This window comes from Cyrtonyx montezumae, unplaced genomic scaffold (assembly GCF_038088225.1).
Source record: "Cyrtonyx montezumae isolate F1298 unplaced genomic scaffold, pur_monq_1.0 scaffold_1, whole genome shotgun sequence".
NCBI lineage: Eukaryota > Metazoa > Chordata > Aves > Galliformes > Odontophoridae > Cyrtonyx > Cyrtonyx montezumae.
In genome coordinates this window covers 1,637,983-1,657,943 of record NW_027071825.1, presented here as the reverse complement: position 1 = coordinate 1,657,943, position 19,961 = coordinate 1,637,983, and the positions used below count along the sequence as shown (strand labels likewise).

Here is a 19,961-nt window from a genome sequence, read left to right as displayed (position 1 = left end):
CTGCTATGGATGGAAGTGTTCTGGATGCAACAAATTACATTTTCAGAGCACAAAAAAGTGGGCAAAACAAAGCTATGAGGACAAGCATCCTCCACTTGCACTCCAGCTGCATCCACTGTCAGAGAAAGCTGAGAGGGATTCCCCTACAGAACATAAATGTAACACTATGGGTGATGGGGAACCACCATTCAGCTAGGTAACTGCTGGGAAGGCCACACCTGACGTACCTCTGGGCCTTCAAAACAAGTCACAGTCATGAGGATGTGGTTAAAGTTCGTGCAGCTCCACCTCAACACATACATTCCTGCTTCATTCCCTTCCTGTCGCAGTTTGTTGATGGCGTATTCAGTGCTGAAAGAATCAGTGTGAAATTGAGGAAAACGTTAAAAGAGCAGTTGCATCCAAAACCTACTATTAGTAAGTACACAGGAGAGTAATCCTATATTTGGAATAAAAGCATACACCCACAACTCCCAAATATTTATACTATTATTAAAACATAATGTGAGTGCATTACACATGCTCACTATTTATTATTATTTTTTACACAAGAGCAAAGAAGGAAAGATTTCTTGATCTCTTAGCACGCCCACTGGGGAAATTCTGCCTCCATCACAGTGCACATGCAAGCTCTCTTCTAGTTTTCTACATGCTGCATCTGAAAATGTGAAAGCCAGGAAGGTGGACAGAAAGGAGAATAATTCTTTCAGTAAAATAATAAAAAAAGAAACATTAAGTATTGCACATCCATCCACTTACTCATAGGGCCACTGTAAATAATGATCATATTTCATTGCCTAAAATATTCCCATCTGCTCAACGGACCATTGTAGCTATTAGTGAAATAAGTCTCAAAATACTCCTGCAGGAGGAAGCATGGCTTTATAGATAAGCAAACCCAAGGGGAGAGAACTGGTGATTTTTTTCATGGGATCAGAAGTAACAATAAGTTGTCCTACAGCCTTTTGGTAACTACTTCTGGTCATTACAGAAACCTATCAAATGTTGGATTTTCTCTATGTGTTCCATATGCAGCAGAATTAGAAGATTCATCATTCGAGTGGGTAAAATAAACCAGTTCACTAACCAAATGGGTCCGTGGCAACCATTTTTTATGTTGTGTTCAATCAGTGGGGGAGCCACATCCGTGCAGAGATAATGGTGGGCATCTGCTGTAAGTCTGAAGTATCCATCTATCAATGATGCAAACGACAGAGCTTCATCATGTGAGGACAGTTTTAATTCCTACAAGAGAAAGGTATTTTAGTCAAGAATTCTTACAGTTCTGTTAAAACACTGCAGGAAGGTTTCAATATCCAGCAGTTTTTTTCACAGCGGGTATAAAACTGTCCAGAAACATGGCAGAAAATCATTCAGGGGGCAAACAGTGACCATTCTCTATCCTCCTCACTTATTACTGGCTAGAAACTTTCATTCTCCTATAGCATGAATCCTATGTGAGATCTGCAATGCAAACTCTTGTGCTAATTGCTGTGAAACCTTGCAAATTCAAGAGCAGGGCAGTCACGTAGGATGGGAAGCCAAGGGACAACCCAAGCAGTTGGTTTAGGAACACTAAAATTGCTTATCTGTGAACTGACACTCCTCCCTCTCTCTTCCAGGGTCCCTCTGCCATCCTTACTGAGCTCATCCTCAATCTGATTTTGCTAATCCAAGCTGTACATAGGAAGGCCACGGGTTGAGAAACGTAGCTAGGAGATCATGAAAAGCTTGGGGAACTGATAAATACTGGTGGTATGCAGTAACAAGTGCAGAGATATAACCATCCTCATCAACTTGCTACTCTTCTAATTAGCACTTCTGCATTTGTACAGTGATGAATACAGCATATTTTAACTGATTTAAGTGATGAAGACAGCTTATTTTATTCAATAGTCCCATTAAGAAAGCGTTCCCCAGAGAGGCTGTCACCTCAATACCACGCCACTAGCGCCTCCCACAGGAGGGAAAACTATCCAGCTTTGCTTCTTACCATTTTTTTGTTATCCTGCTTGTTAATGCTAACAGTAGACTCCTTGATGACAATGTGGGTGATTTCAGGAAAGTAGGAAAAATTGTTCCACAAATCTCGGGTTTTGTATCTTTCTTCATCCTTTTTGATTTTGCCATCAGATTTTTTCTTCTTCTCCTTCTCTGTCTGTACAGACTGCAAATACATTCCAGATAAAATTCATAAAAGGAGTCTGACAGTGCCTGAAAATCATTTTTTCAACAGCTGTTATGGCCCCAGAAGCAGCCTTCAAATTCAAGGGATACTCACAGTTGGCTTGAGCCGCCACTGAATTCCATTGTTTCCCGTCACGATGACTTCATACAGCGGAATGATCTCACCATCTCCGCAATTAAATCTATTTATTTCACTCTCAGATGAAATGAGCAGAGATGAAGTCTCAAATATTTCTGCTCCATAATATTTAGTCAAAGTCTCCATTGTCGATAAGTATTTCACCTTCAGATCGCGTGGAGACACGCTGCTGTCACAAATGGTTTTATTGTTGAACTCTTTAAGGAAATGCTTGAAAACGTTGTTTATCCGAATCCTGGTTAAGAAGTTCCTCTGTCTGATAGTCTTGTTCAAAGTTTCAGGAATATAATGTTTATAACTAGAAGGAAAAACAACGCTGTGTGTTAATACGGTTGTTGCCTAAGTTCTTCATTCTAAAACGTGCTCATTCCTTACTCTTTGAACGTAGTTTGCAGAGCACAAGATGCAGCAAAGCACTGTGCAGTTGGAGTGCTGGAGCTTCTAACACCTGCACAGTCAGCCCCTGGAAAGTAAAATGCTTAAGATCCCTTTTGGAAGCCAAGGGCAGCAGTGTTATCCTGACTTACCTGATATCTTTGGGCAGCTCTGGCAGCTTCACATTTTTCTTGATAGCATAGTGAGAGATTGCAAGCACAGCCATCCCCAGACACTCGTTTTCAATTTCATGAACTTCTTGATCATTTTTAGGGTCACGGATTGGTGCCAGTCCTTTCACTAAGTCATACTGACCCTTAATAGGAAGCAGAAAGACGAAAACAAGTGACTCCATCTGGCATTTGTCATACTAACAACCAACATCACAAGAGTCACCCAAAAGCTGAAAGTCGTGACAAGAAGGGGCAGAGGATAAGCACTGCACAAAAGATGCCATCTCCTCTTAGAACAGTGAGTGCAGGAAGAACTAGTCACCCCACAAACCTGCCAGTTTGAGAAATATCAACATCTGTGCCCTACAGAAGCGTTTTACAATTAGGGTTTGTGGAACAGGTGGCATCACCACGTGTATCACCTCCACATTCCCACAGGTTTTCCACCAAGAAAGCAGGCAGGCTCCCAGGCACAACACCTGCACTGCTCAGAGACCCTTCCAAACACTCCTCTGTAAAAAAACAAAACACTTTTCTAAATTATCTGAAGTACACCCTTGCATTTTTTCTGTAATCAATGAACACTTTGCCTCTGTTTTACCTTCCATCCATCAATGGATTCTCTCTGTGAACTCCCACACTCATTCTTCAAGCTACAGCTCAAAGCTTTAAGACTGCAAGCTCTTGCCCCTTGCTCTGTGACTGTCTGAAAGGCACATGGTTGTCAAAGCACATGGATACCTCTGTGCCTTGCATTAGCATGAGCATTTTTCTACTTGTCTTTTATAGAAAATGTGATGACCAATGGTAACATACAGCCTGACACAATATTGTCTGGAAATATTCATTATCCTACTCATACTGAGGTTTCACAACAGAAAAATGAGATGTGCTGGAGCAGCTCCATGCCATCAACCTTCTGAAGGACACAGCCACATTTCCAAGTCTGAAAACCTCGTAGCTACTGAACTCAGAACTAACTGCAATCATGCTCCCCTCCAGTGCATTTACATTTACTCATTTCACAAGCCTTCATCAACTCCAATCTTTTTAAGAAACTATTTCCCTTCCCTCTGCTGAAACCACAGTGCCTTGTTTGCAAAATCACTGGTGTGTACACAACCTTTGTTGTGCTGGGGAACACAAGCTTTCTGATACAGGAACCCGTGTGCTTGGAAGGAGCAGCATGCAGCGTGCTGCCAGCAACTGGGAGGCACAGCAGGAGAGAAGTGCACGTAGGCAGGCTGCGTGGCTGTGGTGCTATGAGTCAATTTTTGAACACCACACAGTAAAACAGACTCATTAAGAAGTCACAACATCGCAGATTTAATAATGCTACTGTTCATCTGTTGGACTGTAGATGTCAAAGTCATTCTGGGCAGATTTTTCACAAAGGAAATGATGACAGCGTTTCTATTTTAAATAATAGTTAATATTAAAGAGAGTGTGCTGTAAAACTGAGCTTTTCTTGGACAGTAAGGCAATTTCTTTACATGTTCCATAAAGGGTTATTCATGCAACAAATCCTCTTTTCTCCACAGTGCGAAAGAAAACCCTCACCAACACCAACCACCAAGAAGTAAAGTTAAACATACATCACAGCTGGAAAATAAGTTTCTAAAGCAAAGTATTCCTGCTGGATCTGATCGTTTTTGTGGGGGTGAAACAGCACGGACCCCTTGCACACAGCCCCCTACCTGTGCAAAGATGTATTCCAGTGAGTTTGCATCCAGGATTGGGGTTCCTTCTGGTGCCAGCTTCTTGTCGTAAGAGCTCTTCGACTTCTTTGGGGAATGCCTCCACACCGAGGGTTCATTTTCACTAGTCCCATGCCAGTTTGTAAAGTAATATCTTGCAAGAAAAAGAAGGATTCATTAAAAAAAAAAAAAGATTGGATACCTATTTTAAACTTTCAGAAGAAAATCAGGTACACATCAAAACCCTTCAATCTTCTGCCTCAGTGTAAGCCAGTGTGCCTCTACCAAGCATTGGTTTGTCTGCATTCCAAGATCTATGGCTCAGCTGAAGGGTTATCAGGGCTCCAAACCTCCTCTGCACTGAGTACTTCCCTCTGGGCTGCACATGGAAGCAGCCATGCACTGGAGTTTCTGCTTCCCTTTGGGTTGGATGGAGATAGTGAAAAAGAAACTAATTGCAATCATCCAGTTTTTAAGTTACACGGTCAATCTATCAATTTTATGTGCACTGCAAATAAGCTCTTTACTCATATCTGCACACCAAGCTATGTACTTAAAAACCTGCTAAAATTGCTGGCATCTGCTGCAAGTTTATGGAATTGTAGAGATCAAGCCTCTGCTAGAGGCTGTTGAAAAATCGTTGCCTAAATTACCCCAGAAATTTGTTTTTCTCTGGGTTCTATTAACATATTAAATCAAGTGAACTTCAGTTAAATCTGGTTTGAATCATTGTGCTTTAGGAGAGTTCATGCCTTGTGCATGATGGTGACGTACTTACAATTAGAAGGGCACGCCTGAGCAGATTACTCAGCTCTAAGTAGGAAGGATTTCAGTAAGAATATGCCACTCTCACTTCAGAGAAGTACTCAGCAGTAGCCAGAACAAGCAGTGCAGAAGGACTTAATACAATGGGAGGTGAAAAGGAGACGTTCCTGGTGCACAGTGACCACAGCCAGCTTCGTATCCTGACAGCTAAGCTTCTAAAGCTTTCAAAGTCTGCCTAAATGTGTAATCAACAGAATCACAGGGAACTTGTGCAACCAAGAAGCTTAACACGAGAAAAAGATGAGATGTGTTTTGGTCCTTTCTTTCCCTCTGATACGTCTTTGAAGTCCCACAGAAGCATACGTATATAGCGTGGGCAGGAACACTGACACACAACTATGCCAAAAACTACCAACAGGGACAGTAAGGCACTGCAGAAATCCTTTGGTTCAAGCACAAAAAGCAAAGCAAAGCAAACTGCTGCCTCCAGGAAATCAGTTTGTTTTAACATGTTCCTTCTTAAGATGGAAGATAATTAATAACTCCAATTCTTTTGGTATTTCCTGAAAATAATTATGAGCTAGGCATTGTGTATTGTTTGTAACTGAGTGGAGAACTTGTTCTTTTACCATTAAATGTCTACAACACTTATAAGCTGCAATAAAAATTAGAGCCCCATTGTTTGTGGAACCATATAAACAAAGCAGAAGAGTCTCTGCCTTGAAGGAACTGATGGGCTTGCAGTAAAGAGAGAAAAAAAACCACATTATTCCACTTTCGCAACCAGAAATGGGAGCACCATTTCTGGTTGCTCCCATTTCCAGAAGCTCCCAAATTCAGAAGTCCTGCAGACCTGGAAAGGAGTTCTGAGATCCATTCAGTCTGGCCAAGGAATGCTCTTCTCTTTCTCCTATAGTGACTCTGAGGACTCTTCTTTCCCATACTTCCACAACATATGCCTTAGGTCCCTTTGGCATGCCAAGAAACACTGCTACCACTGGCTTCAACAACAGCCAGCTATGAGATAGTTAAACTCCTCCATCACCCATGTGCTAATGAGGCAGGATGTTACAAAACACTGTGGTTTCTTTTGTTGTAGACTCCTTTTGCACTTGATGCAAGAGAAAGAAACATGGGGCTTGCTGCAAAGATTCTAGTGAAAAAGCCAAGTCTTTCTAAAATCTAGTGAAAACTGTACCAGTGGGCATGGATTTAATGGGGAGAGGAGGGTGGGAAGCCCACACAGTCAGAAACCAAGCATCAAGCTTTCAGCAGCAGAAGACAACAAGATCTAACATCTAAAGGCATTTCAAAACGCTGAGTCACATACCTTCATTTAATAGATACATCATATTAATAAAGCTTGGCTAAATCAAATCTATCGATGTAATGACATTTCAGAAATGAGGTTGTCCTCATAAAACTGATTTGTCTCCAAATGACTCCTCACAACCTAACAGCCTATGAAAAAATCCCAAGCCGTATTCCTTTCTCAGAAGAAACTCAGCCTCCCACAGAGCTCTGAGTAAACAATATTCATTCAGAGAAGTTTCACAATCCTGTGCTGCTCGTCATCTCTCAGTGCTCAGCCCTACCCAGTTCAGGTGCCCAAGCCAAGACACACAACGGTCAGAAGTGAAAGAAAGGAAAACCCCACTTCACCAACGCACTACAATACTGCTGGGGAGACTGGAACATGCAGATTTCAGCACCTTCATTTATATAATCTTTCTAAAAGCACATTCAATTACTTTCCATACATCTATTGGCCCAAAGTTTGCCAATTTTCATGCATAAAGTACATGGACAAAAGAGAGTCCCCTGCCAAACTTCAACTCCCAGCTCCAGAGCTCACAGAAACAAACCACCACTACTACAAACGCATTTTTCCAAGGCTTCGTTCTGTATTAGTTAATCAAAACATCGAGTTCCTAATCAAAGGATTAAAATATCTTTCTTTTTTTCTCTTGCAGAGCGAAGCAGATCGCATCAAAAATGTCCAGGCCCAGATCGTACCGAGAATCTCTTTTGTTATCAGCATACTGCTAATCTGACTGCTCTTAAAGCAAGAAAGGGCACTTAATGCTCTGTAAGAGGCCATCAGAGTCCTCCCAGCTTTCTTCAGTCACCCAACCCCATTATTGTGCGCTGTTTATCAGCCAAACTTAATCACAGCTGTTTAAATCCAAGATTACCTGAGATTAAGTCATTAATGCTGCTAATAAACAGTGGTACAGAAAAAGAACAGACTGTAGCACCCTCTTCCTCTTTTAAATATAGGTATCAGTACCATCATTGTTTGAAAAGCAAAGATCTTTTTGTTCACTGTTGATAATTCTTCCCTGTAACAACTCATCCAATAATAACAATTCCAGTCTAGCACAGATTGCAATCACAATGCAGTACCTTGCAGTCGAAAGGTCATATTTACAAAGCTCTCTGTGTAAGGAAAGGGGCTGTTATCCTCCAACAAGCCTAGAGATCAGTTTGGATGCACAACCTGAGTGTCACACCTTCTCTTATCAGCATGTACAAGTTACAGTCATGCTGTCTTAACTTCAAACTATCAGAAAAAACACATAATGCACACAGCTGTATCACAGCTTCTTTTACAGTTGTTTCTCTCTAAACTCCACACTGACTGTGTGTGCCAGTATTGCAACTCGTGGCAAAGAAGGGATATGAGGTAGAAGCTTATTATCTTACAGTATGATGACCAGTGGTGGACTTGATTTAGGAATTTGGGACAAAGTTTCTAGACTAGTTATTCCTGGAAGAAAAGCTTATTGTACTTCTTGCCTACATCACACACTTAAAGCTCATAATGACGTAAGAGGGAAAAGACAGAATAAAAAAGAGAAAAGGCAGTGTAATAGTTGCAGAAGTGGACTTCTAACAAAAATAGTATATTAAAATAATATCAAAAAAGAAGGACAGCCTTCCTTCAGCCAGTGCACGTGCCAGCATGTCATACTGCTGCTTTCACTTGGCAGTGGCTGAGGGCTAGAACGCCCATTCTCCCCCATGCATCTCAGCAAGGTACATGCTACACTTTAACTCCCGAAGTTCAACCTGATGGTATAGATAGAGCACAAAGATCCCTCGAAAAGGGTCTGGATTTTCTTGTGCCTTCTGCAGGCTAGTAACTGCCACCCACAGTCAGGCCTCACGGATTCCCCCACAGTCCTACAGGAGAACACCAAATGCATGTTGCTTTGTCCTTTCAACTTAATAGCAAAATTCCCACTGACTTCAGCAGGAGCAGGGTTCACTGTGAATCCTTCAAATGGAAACTGAAACATGCCAAATGCTAACAAGATAAAGCAACATTTTGAGGCCTTTTTTTTCAGGTTAGCTTTTAGATAGTTCAGTCACCTACAGCTTCATGAACATGAGTTCAACTTCTGGTGTGTTTTCAAGGTTATATCACAAAGATGAAAAAAATCAGGAGACGTTTTAAGCTTTTCCTGTTAATGTTTTTTTTTTTATCTGTGAAGGGCAAGCTGCTGCTTTTGGTTCTGCTTTTTAGCTTCTTCATTGTGTTCAGTAAGAGCATCTATGTATTGTTAAGAAAAACCCGTGGCTCCCAAGGAGTCATTTTTCAGCTGTTTTCCACTTACCTCATTCGATAATAGAGCCGATGTGATGTTTTCTCATCTACCTTAAAGACCTGGTTTGGTGCATACCACAGCCTTGTGTTCTCATCAAACAGTGCAAAGAGATTATGGCACAGAGGAGATATAGCTGTCAGAGGAAAGAGAAGCAGCATGTCAATTCATAATGCTGCCAAATACATGCACACTCCAAATACGTGAGGAGGGTTTTCCAACGTGGAACAGACTTTAACTGGTAGGTTGAGGCTGAGCTGTGTTAACCCTTGTACATCACCCCAGAGAGAAGCAGGCCACAGTTTCCTTACAGAGGTATGGCTGTTTCAATTCCTTGCTTGTTTCCTGTTCAGCAGGAGGCAGTACCTTTTTGCAAAAGCCCTGTCTGGGCAAGCAGCTCTGCTCCATGCATGTGCCTAAGTGCCTTTCTGAACTGGGGCCAATTGCAGAGTCCTACAGAACTCAGGGAAACTGTTCCTGTTTCGAACTGGGAAGAGAGTAAAAGCGAAGAAGACAAGGAAGTCAAACCTGAACAACCTAATGGCAAAGCTGACAGCAGGTGGGGCTGGGCAGCCACAGCTTTCTGCATGCCAACCAGTAGCATGCAGGTGCCACCAGAGGGGTAACTACCCAAGCTGTGGCTTACAGCAGAGACCAGCATCACCTCTTTGCTGAAATGGGTAAAATTTCTGTACCTCACAGTGTCTGCCATGGACTTAACAAAGGCCAAGAGGAGGCAGATGAAAGTTCCCATAAGGATAGCTCACCTAAAGTCACTTCTTGAAAGGTTTTAAATTTCTAACAGAAATTACTGGCAGCAATTGCACAGTCCATGGGTTCACAGCTCTATAAACAGCAGCAGCTCATAGCTCTCACATGCTGACACAAACAGGTGAGCCTTAAGCACTCCTCATTTTCATTAAAACTATTCAAAAGCAATGTGAGTACTTATTTGATGAAATCCGTCCTTCAGATTCCCATCATTCTTCTCTTTGGAATGGTGGAGAAAGGCAACTCTCAGTGTCAGAAGAACCAAGATGACGCAGGGAAAGAAAACTCTGGAAGCCATATATGTCAGAAGCAGGCAGTTAGCTGCTCCTACAGCCAGCCTTACCACTTCCATATCACTGAATAGTATTTAGTGTTCCAGGTTTAAACATAGATTCAATTCACTGATTCCACCTGAATAATCATTTTGCTGGGTCAAGGAACACAGTGAACAAAGCAAGACATTTTCATTATGTATTTTGTGGTCGTACAAAGTTCAGGAAACTTTACTGGTCAGTTATTAAAAGTAAAGATACTGTAACTCTACAAAGGAGTGTTAGGCAACAAAGGAGAAAAGTAGAACTGGGAAAGCAGCAAGTGAATACATTTTCTCTCCTTAGTCCTCTCCAGAATAAAGTGAAACAGACCTCAACAGGCTTACCAACTAGTGCCTTAGGTAAAAACATGTCTATGTAACTTTTTTGTATACTTTGTCCTCCCAAAATAAGCCTGATTCCATCCCACTAAAAGAAGGAAATAGTAGTATCTGTCAGAAACCAGGCTGGGAGATCATCATGTTACATGGATCTCAGGAAAGTCACTTCCATTTCTTCCACTCTGAACAGCTGAAGAACCCACAGAGCAAAGATTTCCATCCTGAACAATATACCATGAACATTTTTCCTATAATCACTGACTTATGCTCAGAGGATATCCATTTGTAATACCATCAGGCCTTGTCATTGAAAACTCATACAAAATCCATATACTCACAGCACTTCTGGGCAGCTTCAATGCACAGCTCCTCCGACGTAAACTCACCACTGGTGTAACAAATGGGGCTTTTGTCTTGCAGGTAGAAAAGTATTTCTAAGCCCTGATGCTGAGCTTCCAGGTTTACTTCGCTCTTCTTCGTGCTCCTCATTTTTGCACAGAAAGCCATGGCTTTGCAGTCCTCTTTTACATTTAGATACTGAAAGGAGAGAGAAAACAGTTAAAGAAAACATGATGACAGAGAGTGTGACTGATTTGGTTCATGCTTCCAGCTGTTAGCTCAGGAGGCAAGTACTCCATACTGAACAAAAGACAAAAGGAAAGAAAAAATGTGACTGCAAACAGACTATTTAGGTGATAGAATAAACAAAGTGCAATTCATGGATAAAATCAAAGATGGTTTGAAGGCAAAGAAATTAGAGCTAAGTTTGGCTCTGAGTTTTGGTTCATTCTTATTTTGTGTGAAAATCCTTGTCAGTACACAAGTCTGGTACTAGTGAACACTGACAGGGTAGGCAAAGCATTTCTCCAGCTTCTCATACCAGAATCCTGATTATTCAAACCCAGAGCTTTTCATAAATGAGGGGAAAAGTGAAGCAAGAATTCTCAATGGTTATTCTGCTGCTGGTAATGCTGTTTCTGGTAACAACTTCATTTCTGGTGCTTCCATAACTATTCTGAAAGTTTCATTTTCTTACTGTAAAGCAGGAATAACTTTCACATCCTTAAGCACCAAACTGGCTGAAAAACAATCAGTGAATGCTCCAGACTGGCTAATATAATCATATTAATATAATATAATATAATCAATATTAAATCATATAATATAATCAATCAACACTTCCCTTAAAAAAAGAAGTTAGCTTCTAATTTTACAATCTACTTTAACATGCAAACATTTTTGAAAGCTTCCTCCCCTCTCACCCTTTGCCATTTTTAATACACTTGAGGTATCAGGGTGAAAAGGCCTTTACTGGAGAGCTGTTTTTATTGTTAAAGCAGCACTAAGGAGGTTTGATGACACCTCTTCCGTGCTGCCAAGAAGGATCCAAGCGAGCAGCAACTCGAAAGGAAAGGCACGTGGCATTTTGTGTCTGGTACTTAAATAGAAAGAGCAGAAAGGAGCTGGATGACCACAGACTTCAGCTATTATGGGGTCCGTGTTCCACTTTTTACTAAACTTCAGCTCAGTCAGTAACAAGAGCCCAAACCACCAACTCTGCAGTTTACAAACATAACTCTCCCACTGAAAACCAAACAAAGCCAAACCTCAGAACCCAACACACCTGCATTTATGTGCCTGTCTGATCCTCTACGCAACTGAAACAGATTATCTTCACGCTCTCCAAGAGTAACTCGTGTCTGGCTGGGAAAAAAAAAAAAGTCAGGAATTAGTTTGTACAGTATCTGAGGCACCAAATACACAGTCAGGCTGATAAAAAGCCACTTGCAATCAACTTGATGGGATCTTGCTATTAGTGGACTCTAGTCAGGGTGAGCATCTAGGGGTGTAAATCTGCTCACTTCTTCTGCCTCTTTGGATGTGCAGATTGAGAGGCAAACAAACCCAGGGGGAAAGCCTCAACTACTTCAGTATCTCTCCACATTTTCAGAGCATCAGCAATCTGTTTGGGGCCATACCCATGGCAGCCCTCAGCAGTGACTCAAAGGAGTCTTTTTCCCTTTGCTTCACGGCTTGACAAGTCACTTCCTTCTTCCTATTTTTAACTGAATACTGGTAACTCTAATTCTTCCTCACTCCCTCCTTTCAGAGTACCGGGTTTTGTCCTTTACCACTCTCCTTTGCCACGTGGAAGATGCAGAGCTCTGGATGGGCAGTGAAGGATGAGGAAATAAGTATCAGAGAAGGCTGGCTCTGCTCACATGGGACACTGCAGTTACTGCTGTGCCTCAGGCAGCAGGAACACCTTCCAATAGCCTATGGTTTTTAAGCCTTTCCTAAGACCACAAACCACCTCAGTATGCTGGAGCTGGCTTGCAAAACGACTCCCACCCCAAGTTACAGCTCACTGCTAACCAGGGAAACAGCAATCCATCTGCACCTCTTTAATGCTAAATCTGAGGTTCCATGCACACTCTCTCAGCAATGATACAGAGAAGAAATAATTGATAGTGATTACTGGAACATGCAAACAAGCTGCTAATTATTTCTGCAGAGCACCAGAAAATTTAAATGCAAAAGGTTAAGAATGGAGCTGAAATCTAACTGAAAATACTCCCTTTAGAACGACAGATCTGACAAATGAAACTCAATATATTTTAATGCTTGTGTGGGCATAACATTAAAAAGATTGCCTAGAGGTTTTGAAATGTGAAGGGAAATGTAAAACCACTGTCTTCTTACAGATGCATCAATTTAAACTGCTGCTTTTCAGCACAGCATTCTTCAGCTTTGCTTAGTAGCTCCTGCTGCTTCGCAATCATGACAACGACTCCCAGAACACCAAAGAACCATAGGCACTGCTTCATCCAATACTCTTTTGAGGATGAAGAGAACAAACTAATGTCCAATTTCTAGCTTGCTGTTTACCAACAAGTTTTCCAGATAGTCCTGTGTTCAGCATCAGGAACGCATCTTTTATTAAACATAACCTAAAGAGTGTCTCACCTCCTAGCAATCCCCACAGCAAAATGTAGCTTTGGCCATTGGAAATGCTGACCAGTGCATACACACACACTCACCACCTTTGTGAAATGCCTTATTTTGGGGGCAGTAAAGCAGGGAGAGCTGATTCCCAGCTCAGCAGGCCCACCAGCCCAGGGGGACAACAATTTGTCCTTCTCAAGTGGGGATCAACCATATGTGTGATTCTCAGTGCACAAGCACATAAAAAACACCAGGGCTGCCCAATGCCATCACTGACATCTCATCTCTTTGGACTCAGTCAACGAGCAGACCTGGAGCCCATAGAAATCCCTTTTAACTCATGCACAAATGAGGACCTCATAAAATTTTGGTATCAGAAAGACAGAAAGTCAAGAACTACAGTGAGGGTTGCTCCAAATTGATTTGCTTCTTGTCTGGCTACTAAACCATCAAGACTTTTTAAAACTGAGAACTATCTGGTGAGAAATTCCTGTTCTTCCCTACAGCTTGCTGCAGCCAAGTGCTCTTCAGTAGATTACAACAGTTGGAGCCCAATACTCCTGGCATTTCTAAGGAAAAAAGGGCAACACACAACACTTGAATAACCCCTTCCAACCTCTGTACACCTCAAAGGTCAAGGAAATAAATGAAGGGAAATAAATACTTTTTGTCCCTGACCAGAAGAGGATGTCCATATGCTGACATGGATGGGGAAAAGCCACAACATCTCCTGCCAAGCTGACATGCTCTGTACCCAGTGAGAGCCCACACCCCACAGAAACACCAAGATGTGCAAGAAACTCTTCCCTTGAATAAGGAAACAGAGGATTAAATGGTCAGCTGGGAAATACTTCAAGGTGTCAGACACCACATAAACCAGCTCCAAGCTTCACTGGGCATTAATAAATCTCATCCCACACAAATTCAAAGGAAGCTATAGATTCCCATAGATCCGTTTTCCTACCTTAGCAACAGATTTGTAAATGTAAAATTGGCCCAGGCAAAGGGTGACTGAGCTTCCTACACATCTTGGGGAGCAAACAGGGCATGGAGTGTCTGTTTTGAGGTGAAAGTCCCTAAAATGCACGGAAAGGAAAATCCCAGGTAGCGTCTGGCTGAACCAGAACCAGAACCAGTTTTGTGCACCATTTTTGGGTTCTTCCTCTTTTTCTCTCTCGCAGCCCGTTTAGTTTCTCATCTCATGAAAAGGACACTGCAGGGGATGTTTACGGTTGCTTATGCTCGGAAACTAACACGTAGACTTTCCTCAAGTGAACAGAGCGTGCCATTTTATAGTAATAATAGTCTGTGTCAGCTGGAAATTTCTTGACTTATTCTTTTCGACACACCAAGAAAGAACCAGAGCACAGGCGGTACAGCACAGGGCATCCCACTCACGCAGCACAAGCTATTACATTGCTCTACGTGACACATTTAAAACAAACCTGGGTGCTCTGCTTAACCAGCTTCTCCAGTCCAAACAAGGATAAAGGACAGGACTCCAGCACAGCAAGCAATGATCAAGCAGCACATTAAAATCCCAAATCTGGGTATCCCACTGGGTATCATGCTGCTGAGCACTGCTCTCCCTGAGCCACCTACAACCACCACCAACTCCCCTTCGGTTTTTCTATAGCATTCATTCTGCGATATGACTGTTGCACGTTGTAAATTTTGTTTTAAACATCGGGCTGAGAGAGCACAGGGTGGAAATTTTCAGCAAAAAAGTTAAGGTTAACGCACAGCAAAGTTCTTAGAACTGAAAAACAAGGTGCCCACCATCGGGTCCATCGGCCAGCCTGTGCTATATGCAGGCCAACGTTACCAGATGTTCTGTGTTTCCATTTTCAGCCATCTGTCTCTCCACAGCAGAGGCTGCAGACTCCTATCGTGTTCACATCATAACTCCTTCAGACCAGACCGAGTGCTTTATGAACCCACTCAGTTCACCATCACACTGAGAACTAGCAGTGCTCATTTCCTGTGCTTTTCCAACTCAATTTCGACAACTTCTCTGAATTTTGTGACGTCGTGTATGTGGGAAGGACTTTTTCAGCTCGCCCATCAAGCTGTGTGCTAGTTTACCACTGTATCATCCTGTCCGTAAGCGCTGCTGTACATGTGTGCATGTGCACACAAACCCAGGCATAATTGCTCTCCTTTCAGCCTAATAATCCTTTGTACACCCACAGGGTTTCTCCTGGCTGGGCTGGTATGGAAGGAACAGCGACCAGCAACTTTTATAGCTTGCTTCTTTTAAACTGTAGACATGTATTAAACCCTTCCTCATCCACCATTTCTGTTGTAGTAACAACTTTAAATTATACAATCTGTTATTATACCCTTTTATTGTCACTATTAAACACCTCTCAGCTAAACCAGTATCAGTTTCATAGAAATCACAGCATGGCTTAGGTTACAGATCATCCAGTTCCAACCCCCTGGTGTGGACAGGGTTGCCAACCAGCAGATCATGCTGCCCAGGATCCCATCCAACCTGGCTTCAGGCACCTCCAGGTTAAGTTAAGGTACCCACAGCTTCTCAGGGTAGCATCACCATCCTCCGGGTAAAGAATTTCCCCCTAAAACCTAACCTAAATCCCTTCTTTTAGGTTAAAGCTATACCCCTTGCCCTGTCACTATTAGACCATCAGCCTCCCTCATGCTGAAGCTCCCCTTCAAGCACTGGAAGGAAGTCCTTGAAGGTAAACATATTTGTGTATCAAATTTTGACCCATTCTGGAAACCTACCATGCAATGACATGAGTTTTGTGTCACTACTATGTAGCCAATACCTCCAAACTTTCTACACACCGAACTGTTTTTTTTTTCCTCCCATAAACCAATCACATTAAAAGTTTTACTACTAAGATTGATGCTAATGGAACTGGAGGGGGATTCCAGGCTTAAAGAGGATGGACAGCTTGTTTTTATCCCTGCCTAGAGAATGACATTAATGATCCTTTTCCTATTCTAATCTTTCTTCCATGCTGCTCACTGCTGTCCCTCTGTCTGCACTCCTCAGAGGTGATGGAGGCACTCTGGCAGGGAGCCACACCATCTTCCAAGCAATGAGGCACATCTTCAGGAAACTCAGCCTCTTCCTGGTGGTATGGCACTGATTGAAGGGGTTTCCTGAAGTTCAGTTTCTGATGCATGGAAAAGCTTGCAAAAAAATCAGTCGGTGTGGCAAAGATCTCCAAATTTGTGTTTTCTTGGATGAGAAAGTGGTAAAGGTGTGCCACAGAGGAAAGCACGCTGTAGGTGTCACATAGATCCACCAGAAAGGAAGGAGTGGAAATGAACAGAGAAAGAAAGGAAGAAAAGCCACAAAACCACACGCAGCATTTCCTCTCTGGCAGCAGAGAGACTACAGGGGCCAAGGTCATCATGCAGCTCTCTGCTGTGGATGCCAAGGGATCTCAAATGTACAGGGGAACACTCAGAGTCCAACAACGTGTTGGGACTTTTATAGACCTTCAGCACTGCCTTGCTTCCTGCAGAAAGCACCCTGGTGATCCACGGCCCCTCTGCTCTGAAACAGCGATGTGGGAGCAACCAGCAGCGTTCCCATGCAGCCACCAGGATGGAAGTGAAGCACTTGGGTTGTCCAGCCTTCCAGAGCAAGCTCTATAACAGCTCCTCTCTTTATCCGGACAGGATCATGAGGTCACCATCAACTTTGTGCTACTCCTGAACCTTGAAGTCCCACAAACTGCACCATGCTGAAATGTGCGATGAGGAAAGCTGGCACCTGAGGACTCACCAGGCACCTACATGCCACAGTCCACCCATCTCCACCCTATTCATTCACTCATTTCAGCTGTTCAGCAGTATGCTGGCAGAGAGGAGATGAGCTGCAGGACCTGGACGTGGCACTGAGTCATTCCACACTGCCTCTCTTCCTCTGGGTAATTACTCAGACTTAGCGTGTACCCGGGAGGTGACTGCTTGTATCCCATTTTTGCAAAACCACTACATCTCCTTCAGCATAATAAAGAGATGACACATCCCTTCAAGGCCATCTCCATGATCCACTGGTGCTCCCCAACAAGGGAATATTTTGTTTTGAAAGAAAGAAAGAAACCTTAGATTTACAATGGTGGAAGCCAGACTTCCGATCCTGTCTTAGATCTCTAGTAAGGAGTAAACGAAAACAAGTGAACAGCTGATGCCAAGCAAAGGTAAGACTGGTTGAACATCACCAGAAAGCTACCATCCTGCAAGTCAAAAGAGGAGAAATTCAATGACTTACCAAGGCAATCAGCACCCACCCTAGCAACCCACGTGGGTCTGCAACTTGGCTGCCTCTAACACAGGGCAGAGTTAGCAGCCGTTTCTCCAAACACCAAGGGGATGAGTAAGCAGGCTTCACACACACTGCAGCTTTCTGGTTTGTGAGTATGTACAGCACGCAAAGGGGCTGGGGCTTGCTGGTGACCACAGAGCTACTGCAGAGCTGCCCTTGGCTGGCTGCCCCCGGCTGCTCGCAGCCCGCTCGAGTGAAGCTCCCAGCACAGGAACCACGCGGGGTCACTTCTCTTGTGGTCAGCCCTGTAGCCACTTCCCTGAGAGCAGCTACTGACATTCTTAACCTTTCTCATTTTCAACTCACAAAATGGAACCCCTCGTCCCAATTCCCTCCATCCCTTCCTTCCTCCTGCCCTGAGCTTGGGGGTCACCAGCCCCCGGGCCCTGCGCACCCCATGTCTGCCCACCATGTGCACAAAGAGGATTTGCCACAGCAAAAATTCCTCACCCAGAGGAAGGATTTGCACAGTGTCATCCTTCAATAGGGCAGAGGTGCCCAAAACATCTCCAGAGCAGCAGGAAAGAGCAGCATGGAGCAACCTCAAGTCAATCACAGCAGCCCTCAGAACAAGCTAACCCACCAGCACCCCCCTGCATTACCACTGGGTCAAAAAGAAGAGCCACTAACCTACTGCAATTAAACTGCTAATAAAGGCTTCAACAGCTTTAAATATTTGGTCATCATCTACTCTGCACATGGCAAGAGCTCCCCAGATACTTTTAGTTGCAAAGATTTCTGGTATTCACAGGCTTCCCGTGGTGGCTTTGCACTTTAGTAAGTGTTTGATGGTTTGGGGTTTTTTTCTTTGTTTCTTTTCTCTTTTGTTTTAATGTGGTGAGAAGATAATTTTAAAGCTCACTCTTAGGGGCTCACCATTCAAAACAAGCTATAAACAAAAGCAAACAAAACATTACCAGTTATCTTTGTCCTTCTTTACAGAGCAAAAGCCACCAACAAAGACATCTGCAAACCAATAAACATTCTTTCTATAACGTATTTACAAAGCCATCCAATTTCACAGCAAACTTTGGGTTAGCTATCAACAGTGAGAGCAACTTGGCCTTAAAAGTCTCCCCACCCCCAGCCCAGCCCCCCATCCCACTGCCCACATCCCTGCTGCCCTCCCTGTGCCCCCAGTAACAGGGCACCTTTCTGCCCACTGCTCAGCCCAGCTGGGCCAGGGAACCCCTGGCTGCAATCTGCAGCCGACAGAAACCCACAATGAAACACACGGGTGGCATTGCTGTGCCCCCCAGGCAGAACATATTTGAGAGAGCAAAAAGTCAGCAATGGGAAGAAACATTTACCTTCAGTTTTCCTCTCTGCCTCCTTCCTCCCAGTTTGTGCACCAGGTAAGACTGTGATGATGCTACCTGCTAGCACTAACGTGACACTCCTCCACTCCAGATGGTCTTCCTGCACAGCACTGAATCCTCTGACAACCAGAACAAAAGCTTCTGGTCCAGAAAGGCTGCTCCCAAAGACAGCACTGCATCTCTCTCAGCCGTGCTATAATCTCTGTTATCTCAGGCAAACTACCACTTATGTTTGAAAACACATTTGCTCCACAACAGATTATTTCTGCTGCTGCTGAGATCATTTATATGCAGATGCTTGGTTGTAAAGAAGTTCCCAAGAGGTGCTATGGGAAGCCACAGACATGAGACTGGTTTATAGATAGACAAGTGCCACAGCACTACAGCAGCCAAAAACAGAGGGTAAATGCTTTAACAGGTGTAGGCACAGCAAGGAGGAAAAGTTACTTAATACCTGAAAGCCTTCAGGCTAACACTGCAATAAACAATAACCAAAACCTTTGGTTTTCCACATACGTGCATAAGAGAGATGGAGAGAGGAAAACAAACAGTAAGGAGCTTTCCAACACAGAAGTTCCCATGGAAAGTTACTGGGCTAACTATGTTAACCTTCATCACAATTTGGACAGCACGCAGAAAAGATGTTTCAAGCTTAGACATGCTGGAGGAGAGAGACTGGCCTAGCACTTGGTGTTATAAAAACCAAAGCTGGGGACAGGGCCCAGCTGCAGGGACAACGGAGAGCTGTATTTTTCAAGACGTGCATGGTTGGAAATGACAGACTGACTGAGCGTTGTTAAGACACCACTGTCATGAGTGGAAAATGCAGTTTGCTATCACCCATCTGTTGTGATAAACACACATAGCAATTATTGTTTTATGATTGACTGATCAGCAGAGTACACCTGTGAAACAGCAGTAAACACCTGTGTTATTACTAGTCAGAGAAAGGAGCCCCAGCCAGGTGTCAGAGCGAAGCAAGAGGCAACACTGAGGTCCCCCTTTCTCCACCATTCATAG

The 19,961-nt window shown here is 43.3% G+C and overlaps 1 protein-coding gene across 3 annotated transcripts in view; it reads right to left on the bottom strand.

The window, feature by feature from the left end:
• Positions 1-19,961, bottom strand: part of JAK1 (Janus kinase 1) — a 48,035-nt gene that overhangs the window by 12,103 nt on the left and 15,971 nt on the right. For 2 of the 3 annotated variants that reach the window (XM_065737279.1, XM_065737261.1), the window contains exons 2-10: positions 11,992-12,071; positions 10,706-10,904; positions 8,957-9,080; positions 4,572-4,725; positions 2,854-3,017; positions 2,282-2,624; positions 1,994-2,167; positions 1,088-1,245; positions 228-351 (exon numbers count right to left, since the gene is read on the bottom strand). In XM_065737279.1, coding sequence (XP_065593351.1) covers positions 228-351; positions 1,088-1,245; positions 1,994-2,167; positions 2,282-2,624; positions 2,854-3,017; positions 4,572-4,725; positions 8,957-9,080; positions 10,706-10,904; positions 11,992-11,997 — 1,446 coding nt within the window. In that variant the 5' untranslated portion in view covers positions 11,998-12,071. The remainder of the gene's footprint in view (positions 1-227; positions 352-1,087; positions 1,246-1,993; positions 2,168-2,281; positions 2,625-2,853; positions 3,018-4,571; positions 4,726-8,956; positions 9,081-10,705; positions 10,905-11,991; positions 12,072-19,961) is intronic. The other variant, XM_065737270.1, reaches the window with a different exon arrangement.